Source organism: Cajanus cajan, chromosome 9, assembly GCF_000230855.2.
Source record: "Cajanus cajan strain Asha chromosome 9, NIPB_CcT2T_4, whole genome shotgun sequence".
Taxonomy (NCBI): Eukaryota; Viridiplantae; Streptophyta; class Magnoliopsida; order Fabales; family Fabaceae; genus Cajanus; species Cajanus cajan.
The window spans coordinates 26,457,531-26,474,636 of NC_138525.1; the positions used below are offsets into that span (position 1 = coordinate 26,457,531).

General features: G+C 28.1%; 2 protein-coding genes across 2 annotated transcripts; one reads left to right on the top strand and one right to left on the bottom strand.

The window, feature by feature from the left end:
* Positions 1-658: 658 nt before the first annotated feature.
* LOC145952046 (uncharacterized) lies at positions 659-2,266 on the bottom strand. The gene is made up of 3 exons (XM_083064266.1): positions 1,837-2,266; positions 964-1,657; positions 659-857 (listed from the first exon to the last, which is right to left on the bottom strand). Exons 1-3 carry the CDS (start codon positions 2,264-2,266, stop codon positions 659-661), a joined length of 1,323 nt encoding a protein of 440 aa, XP_082920392.1.
* Positions 2,267-11,787: 9,521 nt separating this feature from the next.
* LOC109795442 (guanine nucleotide-binding protein subunit gamma 2) lies at positions 11,788-12,906 on the top strand. The gene is made up of 4 exons (XM_020354947.3): positions 11,788-12,098; positions 12,225-12,277; positions 12,426-12,470; positions 12,621-12,906. The coding sequence occupies exons 1-4, from the start codon at positions 11,910-11,912 to the stop codon at positions 12,700-12,702; spliced, it is 369 nt and encodes a 122-aa protein (XP_020210536.1). The 5' UTR covers positions 11,788-11,909; the 3' UTR covers positions 12,703-12,906.
* Positions 12,907-17,106: the final 4,200 nt, after the last annotated feature.

A 17,106-nucleotide genomic window follows, 5' to 3' on the forward strand; every position in this document is an offset into this window, starting at 1 on the left:
CAATCCATGCAGTCTCCACACCAAGCTCATTGGATACTGCTATGCATGTGTTAATGTATTTGAAATTTTCACTCGGACAAGGCATTATTTTACCCAAGGAGAATGACCTTCAATTAGTGAACTATGGCAATTCAAAATGGGGATCATGTCCATTAACTCGAATATCAACTTTAGGATACTTAATGAAGTTGGGATCAACTCCAATATCTTAGAAAACAAAGAAACACTCTACTGTGTCAAAGTCATCAAGCAAGGGAGAATATAAAGCCATGGGACAAGCTGTTAGCAAAATTATTTGGTTGCATAACTTATTATCTAATTTATAGATTCATTATTATTCACCTACTGTTTTGCATTGTGATAATCAAGCGGAAACCCATCTTGTAGCTAATCTAGTTTATCACGAGCGGACAAAGCATATCAAAGTGGATTGTCATTTTATCTGCACACACAATGACGAATCCAGAAATTTTAGGTAGTGGGGGAAATATTTAAATACATAAATTTGTCAAATATAAAATAAAATTTCTATAAAGATAAATACATATCATAATTGTTCTCTACGAGTTTTCATAGTTTGAAAATATTGAATGATTTGCTTATTTTCAATACTATCAAAAACCTCTCTCTTTATATAAGTAACTAAACAATCATTAAATCATTCGTCTCCCATACGATTTCGCATCCGATTCTTGATGATATTCATAGCAGACAAAGCTCTTTCAACTGATAAAGTTGCCACTAGTAGCATCAAGGCTAGCTCTAAAAGCAAATACACCAATGGATATACAACATGTTTTCTTATCTCCACAAGATTCATCAAAAGATCACCAATCCCTTCTAATTTTGAAAAAACACTGTCAAAAACATACATTTGTGAAATAATTTTCAAGTTGGTTATCTAATGCCAAAAGTTCAATTAGAGAAAATTCAAAAGAATAAAATTGAGCAAAACGAATCAACTTCTCTTTGTCAAATGCAGAAAATGAATCTTTTGGATTTAAACATGCTACACAAAGAAGCAACTCAGTATTTGGTTCTGTGAAACGGTTGTTTAACTCTTGAAGTTGTTGATCAATCACTTGAAAAAATAATTCAACTTGAAAATGATGTAGATTAGAAACTTGCTCTACCCTACGCCTTGACCTTCCTTGTGTTTGAAAAGTTTCATTCATATTTAGAATCACAATGTTATGTTTTTCACAAAATGATGAAACATTATTGAGCAAAGAAGACCAACCATCATCTGTCATTGCTTGTAATTTTTGTTTGGACACTGAAACTAATTTCATAGCATTTACAATATCTTGATCACTTCTTTGCAATGCTTGAGATAAATCATGAGTAATCCCTAAAATATTTTTTATCAAGTACAAGGTGAAAACAAATTCAAAAGTTTGCATAGAATTTAATAAAGCACATGCTTCACCTTTTTCTACCAAACTTATGCCATCTTCCTCAACTATTTCAAGCATATCAATCATGGAAGGGAACAAGGAAAGTAGACTAAGTAATGTATCATAATGTGAGCTCCATCTAGTATCTCTTGCCCTCCTGATTGTAGTTTCTTGATTCAAGCCATGTCCACTAGATATTTCTCCTTTTTGCAATGCTTCTTTCACCTTTACAATTTGACTTTCTCGAAGAATATCCGACGCTTACATGATGCTCCAACAACATTAGAAATATTAGTAACCAAGTTAAAAAATAATGCAACTCCAACATGTTTTTTTGCCAGTGTAACAAGAGCTAATTGAAGTTGATGGGAAAAAAAATGAATATAAAATACGGAACAATTCTCTTTTAATATCAAGCTCTTGAGACCATTAAATTCACCTTGCATATTACTTGCTCCATCATATCCTTGTCCATGCAAACTTGATAAACTTAATCCATATTTTGAAAACAATGAATCCAAAGCTATTTTTAATGATAAAGCATTAGTATTAAAAACATGAACAAGACCAAGAAAACACTCTATAACTTGTCCCTTTTTATTAACATAATGTAAAACCATAATCATTTGCTCGTTCATTGAGATATCTCGAGATTCATCAATCAAAATAGCAAACAAATTATCTCCTAGATCGTCAAATATAGCTTTAGTAGTTTCACTAGCAACACATGTAATAGTGTATTTTTGTATTGTAGGAGCTATCAACTTAAGATTTCCACGAGCATTTTTTACCACTTTATGAATAACCTCATTATGGTCAACAAGAAAATCTAAAAGTTCAAGATAATTTCCCTTATTACTTGATGACATTGACTCATCATTACCACGGAAAGCTAATCATTGGCATAATAAGAATCGAATGCAATCAATTATTGCAGTCAAATGAATTCGATATTCCTTTTTAGTTTGATTAGACTACTTACACATTGTAACTTCAATATGTTGCTTTTGTTTCATCAAAGATTGACAATTCCTCTAAGCTTGATTATGAAAACTATTTGGACCTCCAACATGAACTTGAAATCTCTCACTTTTTTTTTTCCAATTTGTAAAACCTTCTGTTATGAATACATCACCACTACCTTTATGTTCCCCAACATGTGATCTGATAAGATAACAATATAAGCAATATGTTACATCCTTCTTTTGACTATTTCTAACCAACTTCTATATTTTAAACCAATCCGGATTAAATATTTAAGAATGGTATCTCCAAATTGTCTTTCTGGAAAATTTATCTCTTTTGATTGACAAGGACCCTTTTACAAATAATATCTTCTAACTTCATCTCTATCACTTGGATGATAATCTGAAATTTTTGGCCTTAGACAAGGATTACCAGGAAGCCTTTCCAAATCACATTCTAAAAATATTTTTTTGGTTGATGGACCCAATTTGACTTCTTTTTCAACATGTATTTGAGGAGAAGATGGTTGCTCTAAAGATGTTTTCTTTTAAAATACCTTTCCATTGCTGCAACTAAAAGCAATATAATTTTAATTAAAGTAATATTCATAACATACAATGTTTCTTCTAATCATAAAAATAGAATGAGTAAATAAAAACTAAAATACTGAATTTCTCATTGAAAATTAAAAAAAAAATTCAAATAAAGTAATATAAAAACAATAACTTTAAATACACTAACTTCAAAGATCACTTTAAATGTATAGTTTAGCTATTGAAACATGAAGGAGTAGAGATGGAGGAAGAAGTTTGTTTTTATTTTTATTTTTTCAATTTCACTCTTCTACACTTTAAAATATGTTAGAGGTAGAGGGGAACCTCAAAATATGAATAGAATTGAAAAAAGTAAAAATAAAATAGAAAAAAGATATAAAATATCCAAAGAGAGGTTAATAACAATTTTTTTTATACTTAAAATACATACATTATTAATTTAAATTTTTTGTCTTGATTTATAATCTAAATGCATAACAACTTTTTTTTCTTCTGAAACATGTATTTTGTTGTTAATTTTTATGATATATTAAAATATATTTTTTTTAAATCTTCCTTTTCACATAAAGATAAATGCAATAAGATTCAAATTCAGTTTTAATTTTGTAACTTTTTCAATTTTTAAATTTTTTTCTTTTGTTTTTAGATTTTAAATGGAGATAATATAATATTATATATTATTAAAAAAAATAATAAGTTAGTGGGAGTAACTGCCCCCACAATTCAATATGTAGATCTTTCGTTGCACACACACCTATAGAATGATATAGTTTCTACTAGTTACATCCATACTAAGAAGCAACAAGTTAACATATTCACGGAGGCATTACTAGTAAAGCAATCCCAAGAACTTACAATCAAATTGGGTATTCATAATCCCCACACTCCAACTTAAAGAGGAGTATTAGAGGATAGACGAGTTTCAAAACTCAAATTATAACAAATTGAAGAGATAAATGATAAAATAGTTGTAGATAAAGTTTGTAACAAATTAAATAGATAGATGATAAAGTAGCTAGAGATAAAATATGAAATTTTGTTAGATGAAATAATTTTTATTTATCTTTTTGTTACTGTTTTGTTATGCAGTATTGCTACTATAAATATTTGTACCAGCTCTTTGATTTAATATACATTGCACCATATTTCAATAGAATTAGAGATTAAAGTGGTAAAAACTTTCTTGCAATGATTTAATTGATTGACTCAATTGATTTTGTTGATAGAATCATAATTAAAAAAAAATCATCCATAGCAAAGATTATAGAAACAACAATAAAGATCAAATTTATGTTCATCTATTCCAAATCCTCCTCCAACTACTAGGAAATCATAGTTGAGTTGTACACTCATTTTAGTCCATGGTTCCCTTTTATGATTGAGTTGCTACCATTTTTTTATTACTAAAATTAAGATAAAAAAAATGCAAGTTTCTTCGGAGAAACAAATTGATGTCACTTTGTATCACTAGAAGTTAAATTCAAGGATATAAAAAGGAATGGGCTAGCAGGGAGGCCAATGGTCTTGGTCCCCTAATCATTCATAGGTACTATAAATCTTTTCATAAGCCTTAGAACTTCGATTTTACCATAAATTAAATATTAGTAATGGGGTAGCTAAGTTTGTGTTTGATGAGGTAATCTACCAAGTTATATATGAGCTTTTATTATGAAAGTAAGAGGTCACGCGCAGAGACATTAAATAGAATGAGAAAATTTGCCAAAAAAAATTTAAGCTTATACACATTTATGAGAGGAGACTTGTGAGTGTGTGTGAAAATGATAGATTACTAACATGTTAAACAATAAAGCATGAGATAATTTAGTATCTATAATACAAAAAAATCACTTTTAAACAAAATTGCCGCTAATTTAATCATATATATAAAATCCAATCAATTTCAATATATATACGATTAATAAAGAGATAGCTCCTTTTGATGTATATAAATTTTGGAGTAATTTATATAATTACTTCTAAATCATTTTTTTATTATCTTTTAAACTCTAAACTCTTTATTTATATATTTTTAATAGACTTTTTTTCACTACATTTCATCACACAATATTATTAAAATAGTAAAGAACCCTTTTCAACGATTTAAGATATGCACTAGTTAAATTTTTCTTGATGAGTTAGGTAGGTCTCATCTTCTCTATGAACGTGAATTCATCTCTTTCTAACGCTATTAAAATATTTTTTGATGAACAATCCTCCTTATTAACACTTGACCAATATTAGATTTGGAGGTGCTCCCCGTTTTATATTTTTATTAATAATAAAATAATCGAGTCTCATTTTTCAACTCTTGGAATTATTGTAATTTGTCAACTCAAGCATGAGAAGTGAGACATTTTTTTAACCGGATTTTTTCTAGTTGAAAATTAAAGATTAATTCTTTAAAATACTGATATTCATTTAAAGATTTTATCTTTTTTAATAAATATTTTTTTATACAAAAATTAGAAATGGTGTAAACAAATCGAATTAAGTCAAATTTAGATAAATCTATTATTTGACTTGATCAAACTAATTAAGTTGAGTTTAGACATTTTATTTTTTTGAAATCCAATCCAACTCAACTTGATCACAGACAGGTTAGATTGGGTTAAGTCAATCAAGTCAAACATAATTAAATTTATGTATTTTTTTTAGAAAAATTTAAATATTTATAATAGACGTAATCATTCAATATCTTATTACAAATGTAATGTTATCAACTCATAAAGTAAATAATGATATAAATTACATTTCAAAATAAATTTGTTGATTATTTGATATGCATTGTTATCAAATCAACTCAAATGACTAACATTAATACTAAATAAAATTTAAAATAAATATATTATATTGTTACAATGTTATTAACCTAAAAATACAAAATTTATTATTGTATTGAGCAACCTAAATATTATTATTATTAAACACTAACTTATAATAATAATAATAATAAAGTCATGTTAGATCACGAATAAAAAATTACAAAACCTATTATCCTATTCATATAGTGTCGAGTTTTACCGGGTCGAATTGAATCTAAGCTAAACACTAAAAAAATCTCACCTAAACTTACCGAATCAATTTAGATCATTTCAAATTAATTTGTAGATGATCAATACTCACTTACATTCTACAAATTTGAAATCAAATATCAAACTATCTATTTACCTATGTATTTAAATAATAAGATTATTAGCAAAATGTTACACATTATAGTGAGGCATTTTGATTGGATGATTGGGACATGTTATGGAAGAAAATTTAGTAAATTAAGCAATTTGATAAGTGAGTTGACAAAAGAAATGGCGTTGTGTCACGTTTTCCTCTCTTCACATGGCGTGTCTTTGTGGGTTGTCGCCGCAATGCCAATGCAGTGCTGTCCACTATCCCAATCTCACAATTCTAAACAAAATTATATTATAAAATATGTTTTAGGTTCTTTAATTTTTACTCAATTGCTTCCTTCTTTATGTTTTTTAAATAATAATTTTATTTTTTATATTTCTTTAAGAAACTTAAGATATTAAAGTGATAGACGGAATTTATTAATTATAAAAAAATGAGGACTAAAATCATTACTTTTAGAATATTAATATAAGAATTAAAATTAATTATAACTTCACATTAAAGGACCTAAAATATATTTTAATCTTTTTTAAGTATGTGTGGTGTGGAATTCAGACTGTTTATTTCTATAAAAACAAGTTATTGCAAGTCTAACTATTAATTTTTATGGTAAAAAAATATTACAGCAATAACGATGCAGATCCAATTTAAATCTTCGTATTTTTATTTTTATTTTTAACTACAGAAAGATTTTAGTGATTCAAATTATTAAATTAACTGTCTATAATAGAAACAATTCGATTTTCATATAAATAAATAATATATTAATTATACGTTAACTTGTACCAAGATTTTAAATCTAAGTTACGACAACTTCGTCACAATTGATTATGGACAATTTTGGGTTAATTATAGAAATAATTAGTCAATAATTAATTGTTAAATCAAACTATAGTCTTAGATTCCTCATCAATATATATTTCAGTGATAATAAATTTAAATGATTTTAATAAAGAAAGATTTTTAAGATCATATAAATAAAATGATGACATAACACGATTTTATGTGATTATATATCTTTTTAGGATTCTCTCAAACAGAACACTTTGTGTGTCTAAAACGGATGCATTAAATATAACATTTATTATGTATAATGACCATATCACTTGTTTCTGTGTTATTTCTCAACAGATAAAAGAAATAAAAGTTTTTTTGGTACTTGGACTTCATAAAAGAATGAAAAATTCACTTTTCTTTAGAGAAAGGATAATTAGATATCTCCAAGTGTGCAAAGTTATCTAAAATGTCATTTCTTACTATTAGACGTGACAATTCATCTTGTTTTGTATTAAAAAGGTGGTAAGTAATTTCCTTGATTAAATAAGTAATAATTTGATAAAAATGTATTTAATGCACTCATTTAATACACTAACAAACATCTTACTTTATGAGGGAGGAAGATGAAAAAAGTCCATGAAGGAAGCTCAAAGATTTACAACAATTATCTTCTTCATGCACTTATATAAAGAAGTTGGAAGAACTTAGGAAGAAAACAACTTCAACCATTTATTCATTCTTTCTTTTTGTATAAAATCATTGAGAAAAACGAATCAATTTTTATCTTTCCCCTATTTTAGCCTTGTGTGTTAACTATGAGATGTTTGTTTAAAGAATACTTTATATTAAAGTTTTGAGAGACTGTTGTTTAAAGAATACTTAATATATATTGCCTAGAGAGACTTTCTTGTTAAAAGAATACTTGAGTAGTTTGTTTGAAGAGACAAATCAAAGAACACTTATATTGAGTCAAAAGTGGATTAATACTTGTATCTTTATAAAAAATAGTGAAACTTGATCAAGAATTAGATGTAGTCTCAGTGATTAAGACGAACTAGTATGAAAACACAATTTGTTTTATATTTTTGTTTTCTCTACATTCTTTAAGACTTTCACTATTTAAAAAAAATGATGAACTTTTATTGACACTATTCAACAACTATTAATTTTTCTCCATATTAATATAATTAATATTTTATTATTTCATTATATTTTTAGTTTCCTATAATTAATGCTCTTTTTTTAGGAAAATTTCAAAAGAAAAATAATTCAGAAATTGTTTATTTAGAGAAATAATACTTCAGAAGTTGTTTCCTTTTAATTTTGTTTATTTATTTCATTTATTTTAAATTTCTCATAATTATTAATTAATATAATTAATGTTTTATTTTTTTTATGCTGTTACAGTTTCAATCGCCTCTAATTATTTTTTTTTCCAGAAATCTCAAGAAAAAATAAGAGTTAATCACATATACACTGTTACTGTAAAAAAATTTTACACTGGTAGTCAATCAGAGCTGTTAATAGTGTCTTCATCTGCTCATTTAATTAAATTAAAATAATAAAAAAAAGCACTATTAACGACTCTGATTGAATGCCAGTGTAAAAAACTTTAAACTGGCAGTGTATAGGTGATTAACTCAAAAAATAATGCTTTAGAAGTTGTTTGAAAAAAAATACATAAAAAATTGTTATTTTTTGTATATTTATATTTACATTAAAATTGTCCATAATTAATAAAATTAATGTTTATTATATTGTTACAATTTCAATTTCTTATAATTAGTTTTCTTATATAATGACAGAATAGGTCGCTACATTTTCTACAATTCAACAACTAAGCAATGAAAAATATAAATATAATCTAACTTGAGATTATCATGTGAGCAGTTCATGAGTATTCATGCAACAATGTATATGTAGGGAAGAGACGATTGAAAACATAAAATTCTCTTAGCAGCTTACAACCAAATCTTTTACATATACATATACAAATATCAAACTACAAAGCATAAAAGTCTTAGGTTATCAGTCAAGCAATAACTATAAACACATTGCGTTAGAGCAACTAAAGAACATGCCATCTCTTGCTTGGAAAATTTACAACAAGCACTCCAAACCTAATCCTGGCTTACTCCTGTAAAGATATGATTATTGCAATCCAACAATATAAAAAAGTAAAGGTAAGATTGTATGCGAAAGAAATCAACATAATATAAAAGCAAATAGTCAATTATATAAACATCATCAACATCAACTACTCTAGTAGACAATCATATGCTCAACTTAACAACACAAATCAATTTATCAATTTCACAACAAATCAACGTAGTTAAACAACTTATAAACTAAACATTCAACAATTTAACAACATACAACAATTCAACTATTTCACATAGCAACTTGGTAACATGTCATACAACACATCATATAACTCATCAACGTATCAACAAAATAATTTAGCTAAACAGTTTATCAACATAGTATACTAACAACAAATCTACTCTATGCAATGTTTTATATTTCAATTAAGAGATCTTTTACAACATAGGTTAATAGGCTAAGTGGTTTGACTCTACCAAAGCAAATATAACAACTCTATCTTTTTGGCTTCCTAGATCAATGATAAAGTTGGATATCAATCTACAACATAAGGTGATTTCTCAAATTTCTTCTACTAGGAAAGTCCAATACCCGTCATTGGGTATAGTATACCTTGGGTATAGGTTCGTCACGACATTAACATGTATTAATCAAGTCACATAAGGGTTAGTCTACTAATTATACTTGTGATATTACACACCTTTCTAGAAATTAGTTAAGGTTTATCCCTAAACTTCATACCTTACTCAATAGGTCACAACATTAATAGTATGACTTGACCTATCCTTATATCATATCAACTAAGGACTTAGAGAAAACTTAACACTTCATCTCAAGAGACAACAACACTCAAAAACGGTTTTTCAACATTTAAAACAACATATCTCTACTAGTCCTAAGTTCACAACACAACTTAACATCATGTATCATGCATCTTATCAACATAATTCAACACTACAACATGTCTCATGCATCTCACAACACAATACTAGACAAAAACATATTTCTCATGCATTCACAACACAACACAACACACAACAACATATTACCCATACTCATTTTAGCACACTCACGCCCAACATAATCAACCCATGTCTGACGTTAATGTGATAGGGAGCCTTTGAATTACTCACAATAGGCATTAATCCTTCCACACCCAGGGTCAACGAGACAATGAGTCTCTACCTTACCCATGCTTGGTGCTACTCATCTTGCACTTGACATCATTAAGGCAAAAAGTCTCTAACTTGCTCACGCTTGACACCACTCATCATGCATCCGATGTCACCAAGTCAAAGAGCCTCTAATATAATCATGTATGGTGCCTCTTATCCCACACCCAACGCAACCAAGTTAGAGAACCCTTAATTGACTCACGCTCAACACTACTCATCCTACATCCAACACCATTAAGGCAGAGAATCTATGACTTGCATCACACCTAGTGCCATGAGGTTGAGCCTGGCGTGAAGGCATTTCTACACCCATAAAATCCAATTTCGCTCAACCAATTCAACAAACAATTCAAACCAAATCAACATGAAATCCAAAAATTGACATATATACATATAAAACAAGTTAAAATCACCAAGATAAACCACATGCAACAACCATATAATCTGGGACCATCAATTTTCCTTCAAGATATGCAAATCAACCACAAACCTAAGAAATAAAGATTTTCCACCTCTTGATTCAATCAGCACAGCCACAAAGGGATGAATTTAGGCAACAATCAACACATTCAATATATAACAATAATCTAGCTAAAAGCTTCTCTTACCTCGAAATTTCCAAAAATGAGGAAAAAAAGGAAGAACAACGAAGAACGAAACATCTTGAATCCTCATCATACAAAAACTTTGAACTTCAATTATTGACTTTTCAACTTGAATCTCAACGTTTACCACATCAACTAACAATCAAGAAAAGAAGTGAGATCTTTTGAAGGAATCTAATCGAACATGTTGACTCCAAAACACCATTGTCTAACTTCTCTATAATATTCTAGAGTTATGAACTTATGAGGTTCATTCCTTAGAATCTGCCTTATATACCTCAATCTTCCTTGGACTAACTTACACATATTTATGCTATATCTATTATAATTTAAATTTAGAGTTATCTCGACTCTAACTTTTACCCCACATAAATTAAAATAAGAAAAACAACATAAAATTATATTTTTAATCACATATATCATAAATATATTAGTTAAGAAAGAACATGACATTATATTTTACTCATATTTTTATTATAACTTCATATACGTGATATATTCTTTACGTGAATTTTGTGAAAGAAACTTTAGTATAATTTTTTTATTTATATTACATAAAAATATTACATGAATTTCTATTGCAATTTCTTATATATGAAATATTTTTTATAAAGCCGTTAATGAATAATAATTAGTATAATTAATAATAATTATTTAATATAATTAATATTTAAATATATCATTACAGTTTCAATTCGCTATAATTAATATTTTTTTTGTGTGAAAAGTCTCGTAAAAAATAATATTATGAAAAAAAGATTATTGCACACAAATAACATAAAAAATAAAAATTATTACATGAAAAACTTATAACGAGGTTATTCACTTTATTATAAAGAAGATATAAACTGTAAACAAACATATTATGCATTAATTGTAACATATTGTAGTCATTAATTTCTGCACAACCTATTTTCTCCATTTAGGTTTGGACCCACCAATCCAATATTAACATGACTACTTTTTCACACAGCACTTAAAATACACCTAATTCCACAAATCACATATGACCTATAATGAAACCCCCACACCCACCCCACATGGTCCCCTCTTGTGTCTATCATTTGGATATTTAATCCTTTGGTCCACCCCACTTTCAAGTCATGTTCCTCCCTCCTTTTTTGACCCTATACCTTTTTCTCCCTTCCAATTCCAATACCCCTTTGTGATTTTGGTTCTTTAGTTCTCTATCTCTCTTTGGAGTACATGGCCATGGATGCACAACAACACCAACAATCTTCAGAATTATCAGCAGAAGAAAATGAGAGAGAATCTGAGGACTTCAGAGAAAAGGGTCCACAAACTGGAACTGGGTCTCTCCCTAGTGGCTTCATTGGGAAACATAGGTTGCAAGCTGCCATAAACCACCTCAATAACCAAATTACCATTTTGGAGGTCAACCCTAATCTCATATCTCTCTTTTTTTTGGTCATCCATTTTATTTTGTTTAATCTAATTTGCATGAATTTTGTTCCTTCATAGTATATCTTAACTTAGAAGAAGAATTTGATAATGATGCAGGAAGAATTGGAAAAACTTGAAACAATAGGTGAATCCTCCACCGTTTGCAAGGAGTAAGCAAACCCAAAATAACACAATTATACATATTTTTCTTCTTCTTCTTATATATATATGGTTATGATTAATATGTAAATACCACAAACAATAGTGTTAATTTATTTTAACTATTGTTCATCATATCCTTTCATTGTGCTCTTGCAGTGTAATTTCAAGCGTTGAATCCATTCCAGATCCTCTCCTTCCTTTGTAAGAAATTCTCTTGATATTACATTTAAGGATCCAATGTTGCGTTGTGTGTGTTTTTTAATGTAAAATAATAAAGAAAGCATATATTATAGTATTTATATTTTTAATTAACTTATGAATTGATGACATATGTAAAATTTTAATTTGCAGTACTATAGGTTCGGTGGATGCTGGTTGGGATCGATGGTTCGGAGGTGCCCACCATTCTCGAAATCATAAACGTTGGATTTAGATATATTTCCTTTTGCATTTATATGTTTTTGGGTTAATTATGAAAATTTAAAATTTACCTGCCAGTAAGAGAGAGATCACTCTAATGTAACACATTGATAAATGATTTTTATTTTCTTTCAGTTTTTAATGATTCGATTTTCTTTCCAGAAAAAGAAAAGCATAATGATTATATATGAATCAAAATTCCTTCCTTAGCTGTTTATTATTTTTATTTGATACTTGTTTTGTTTTGTTTTTTCTTTTTTTCTAGCATTGTTTATTTCTTGTTTTGCCATATTTGTGTTAACAATGACTAGATAGTTGTTGCACTAGTTTTAAGTCGATTAGTTAAGGATGAAGCATTATTTTCTTACTTATTTTGCTAGCATTATTTTTATCAATAATAACAGAGTCAAAAAAAAAAAAAAACTGTCTGAAGATGATGAAATAACAAACACATAATATGCTGTGTCCTTTTGGGCCGGATTTCATCACCTAACTTGATAAAAATTGTATAGGTTGAGTTTATGCAATTTTTTATTTGTCAAATTTAAGTTAAACATAAAGTTAGATTGAATTGTGTCAATTGAGTCTGAGCATTTAAAATTATGTTCATATTTTTAAAGATTAGAATTTTTTTCTTTCTAAATGTTAGCTAATCTTTATATATAAAAACTCTATTTGTATCTATATAATATATTTCTACCATACACGTTAAACAATATACAGTGTATACATACAATTTGAACCAATATATATGTATGATTGACTTGCTAAGACCCATCAAAAAGTGCCTTCCCCACAAGATTGGTCATGTATGTGCATGTTGAATCTATTAAAAAGAACAATCTCAACTAAACAACAAAATAAATTCTCCAAATTAAATGTTATCCAATACTATAATTTAAAAAAAATGAATTATGTCTTCTTTTTTTTTTTTTCTATATTTGTGTGTCGTTCAAATATGTAATTATATATATATATATATATATATATATATATATAATATATATAATATATATAATATATATATATATATATATATATAAAGAGAGAGAAGATGGATCCGTTTACTCTAGGAGTAAGTCTATCTACACTTACTCTATTCAATTACTCATGTTCTATATCAAATTTCAACGATTCAACCGTTGAATTTAAAGTTCTTAATGCATAGATCAATTTTGCAAATTTTTAAAAAAATTAAAAATCATTTGATATTTCGTTTCATTAATTCAAATTGACGGATATTTATAAAATCATATTTATATATATATATAAGAAGAGATATTTGTTTACTCTAGGAGTAAGTCCATGTAAATTTACTTCGCTCAATAACTTATGTTCTACATCAAATTTCAACAATCCAACCATTGAATTTAAAGTTCTTAATGCATAGATCAAGTCTACAAATTTTTAAAAAATTTGAAAACTATTTGATACTATTCGTTTCATTAATTCAAATTGATAAATAATCATAAAATCATTTTATACATTGATTTGAATTAATGAAACAAAGTATCAAATAGTTTTCAAATTTTTTTTTAAATTTGCAAATTTGATCTATACATTAAGAACTTTAAATCAATGGTTGGATCATTAAGATTTAATATAAAGCATGAGTTATTGAACGGAATAAGTCTAGGTATACTTACTCTTAGAGTAAACAAATCTCTTCTTTTATATATATATATATATATATATATATATATATATATATATATAATAAGTTTAATAATATGTAATGAGCACAATTAGATTGAATTTGAAAATTAAAACTTATCATCCAATCCAAAACATAAATAAATTTGAGTTGGGTTGAGTTTGACATATACACTAAAAAAAATTGATCCAAAATGATTAAATGAGTTTAAATCACTTTAGATTCTCAAGATATTCCAAAAGATTCTAATTACTTGCAGATATATCTTGTACAATGTTATACCATTTGCACAAAATTTCCAACAATTAAAGAGATTTATATAGAAATTGAATTTATATGTCAAATTTTTTCATGACCGATAATTATAAATTCTAAAAATATTCTTATAAACTATGAAAATTTATTTGGTTAATTATAAATATTTATAGGAATGTTTTTAATGTCATCCGAGAATAGAGAATTTTTAATGCATTAAATAAGTAAATAAAAGTAATATAATATTATTGTCGCATTAAAATTCTATTTTTACTTAAACAAAGTTAATTTCTCACCTTTTTTATCATAATCATTTTGTGTGAAGCTTATGCAAAAAATTATTTCCAAGAAACTATTTTCTCATAATGATTAAAATCTTTTCATATATCAAACGTATGTCAAGTTTATGTTTGGGATTGGAAATTTACTTATAAATATATCAACGGCGACAGATGTAGAGTACATAAAAACATGGTTTTTAATTTCATGTTCAATTGAAGCAATATTTCTTATTTCTACGTATTTTACTATTTAGACAGAATTATAGGTCCATGTTTTAAAATCTTTTCCAAACATGCAAATATTGTACTATAGGATGAGTTAAAAACCATGGCCAATGTGGCCTATTACATGCTATGTTCAAAACAATTCATTTTTTTTTTTTGCATAAAATTGAAAAATAATGAGTAATGATGTAAAAAAAAAACACACGAAGACCATAAGTTCACCCTTTCAACAATATATCTGTATTATTATAAATAAAGAAGATTTATTTATTTTTACACAATATTTAAACTATTTTATCTTTTTAACTATGTGTAAATTTCGGTATCTTATCAATAATATCTCGCCTTTTTTTTTCTCCACACTCTTATAAGAAACCATTGATTATATTTGTATTTATATATTTTTTATTATTTTTAAAATAAAGAAAGGCATGAATTGTCTCTTTTTCCCTAATCATTAATAAAGCTTATAAAATCTTTCAAGGTATATGTATTGTAACATCCCGATTTTCATAAATTATACGAAGGCTTAAAGTTCAATAAGAGTGATTTAGTAATCCAGAGCAGGCCATTCCAAACTACTAAAAAGACCTATTTTTGGTAGCTTAGAACGGGCCGTTCCCAAACTAGAACGGGTCGTTCCAAACTACTAAAAAGGCCTATAACCCTAGTTGGGAACGGGTCATTCTGGTTTAAGAACGGGTCGTTCTAAACATGACTGTTATGTGTTAAAACGCAACCCCAGAACGGGCCGTTCTAGATGTGAATTTTACACACGACGAATGACTCCAGAACGGGTCGTTCCGGATTCAAAACGGACCGTTCTGGCCACTCCTAACATTTATAAATAGCAGACTCTGACATTGCTTCTAGACACACTCTCTGAGACTAAGGAGAACCAAAAGAAGGAGATCAACCAGATTCTGCTCGAGCTTCATCTTTTGCTTATCCAGGTAAGGGGGGAGTGAGAAACCTCACTCTGGGTGTGGGAATGTATGTTGGGTAGTGGGATTGATCCCCAATCCTATGTTTGTTGTGTGCTCATGTATGAGGGGTTTTTCCAAATTGTATCTGTTTCATCCATGTTTCTCCCTGAATGTTCTAATTGATGTAATTAGTATGTATATGTATGAGTAGTGTTAGTGTTTGGATTATAATTGCAGACTTTGGTATTCCTATGGGTTCCTATGGGAAACCCTAAGGGAATGCATTGGTGATTGTAAGAGGAGATTATTTGAAGAGACAATTATATGAGTAAATTGCATTGTGTTAAATGTTTATTGTATAAATTAGAGTGCTTTGTAGGTTCCTGAAAGAACCCTATGAGAAACAGACAAAATATGAATGTTTTCTAGTTTACTCTTTGATTGTTCTATTGTGTTCCTTGTTGGATGAGATGTACGAATATGTGTTTAATTTCGCAAATAGACAAGTTTTGATATGAATTAAAGTGCTCTGTGGAAACTATGTGAATATGATAAGATAATGTGAAATGTGAATATGAGACATGAGATATGAGGATATGTGATAATGTTATAAGACAATGAGAGATGATAATGTCATGTGATAATGTGATATGAGAATGCATAGAGTCTTGATTGGCATGCATCATTTGCATAAATATTTTTATGGGTACGATATGGAATACACCGCCATGGAAGGCCCCCTTGTGTAAAAGCTTGGGGATTAGTCCTTGGGGATAGCTCGGTTTGGAAGTCCCAGTCTCGCCCATTGTGTGCATGGGATGTATCTTACGTGGCTTAGCTATCCCGACGAGACCCTGGTAGTATGTCCTTCTAATGAGAGTGCGCAGAGGGTGTGACCCGGCATGTACTCCTAAACTACTCTCGTGTATTGCTAGTGACAATACATCATGTGATATGTGTTACTGGCGCCACATACATGATAGTATGTAGTCCGTGTCCATTACATGTGCATTTTAATGTTATATATACTAAAGTGATTTTTATGTCTTTGATGAATGAAATGTGATATTGTTGTA

Coding starts and splice junctions, on each gene's coding strand:
- LOC145952046 (XM_083064266.1), bottom strand. CDS start 2,266: ATGTCATCAAGTAATAAGGGAAATTATCTTGAACTTTTAGATTTTCTT. Junction 1,658..1,836: donor TGGAGCAAGTAATATGCAAG/GTGAATTTAATG, acceptor GCATCATGTAAG/CGTCGGATATTCTTCGAGAA. Junction 858..963: donor TCTGCATTTGACAAAGAGAA/GTTGATTCGTTT, acceptor TGTTTTTGACAG/TGTTTTTTCAAAATTAGAAG.
- LOC109795442 (XM_020354947.3), top strand. CDS start 11,910: ATGGCCATGGATGCACAACAACACCAACAATCTTCAGAATTATCAGCA. Junction 12,278..12,425: donor TCCTCCACCGTTTGCAAGGA/GTAAGCAAACCC, acceptor GTGCTCTTGCAG/TGTAATTTCAAGCGTTGAAT. Junction 12,471..12,620: donor CCAGATCCTCTCCTTCCTTT/GTAAGAAATTCT, acceptor TTTAATTTGCAG/TACTATAGGTTCGGTGGATG.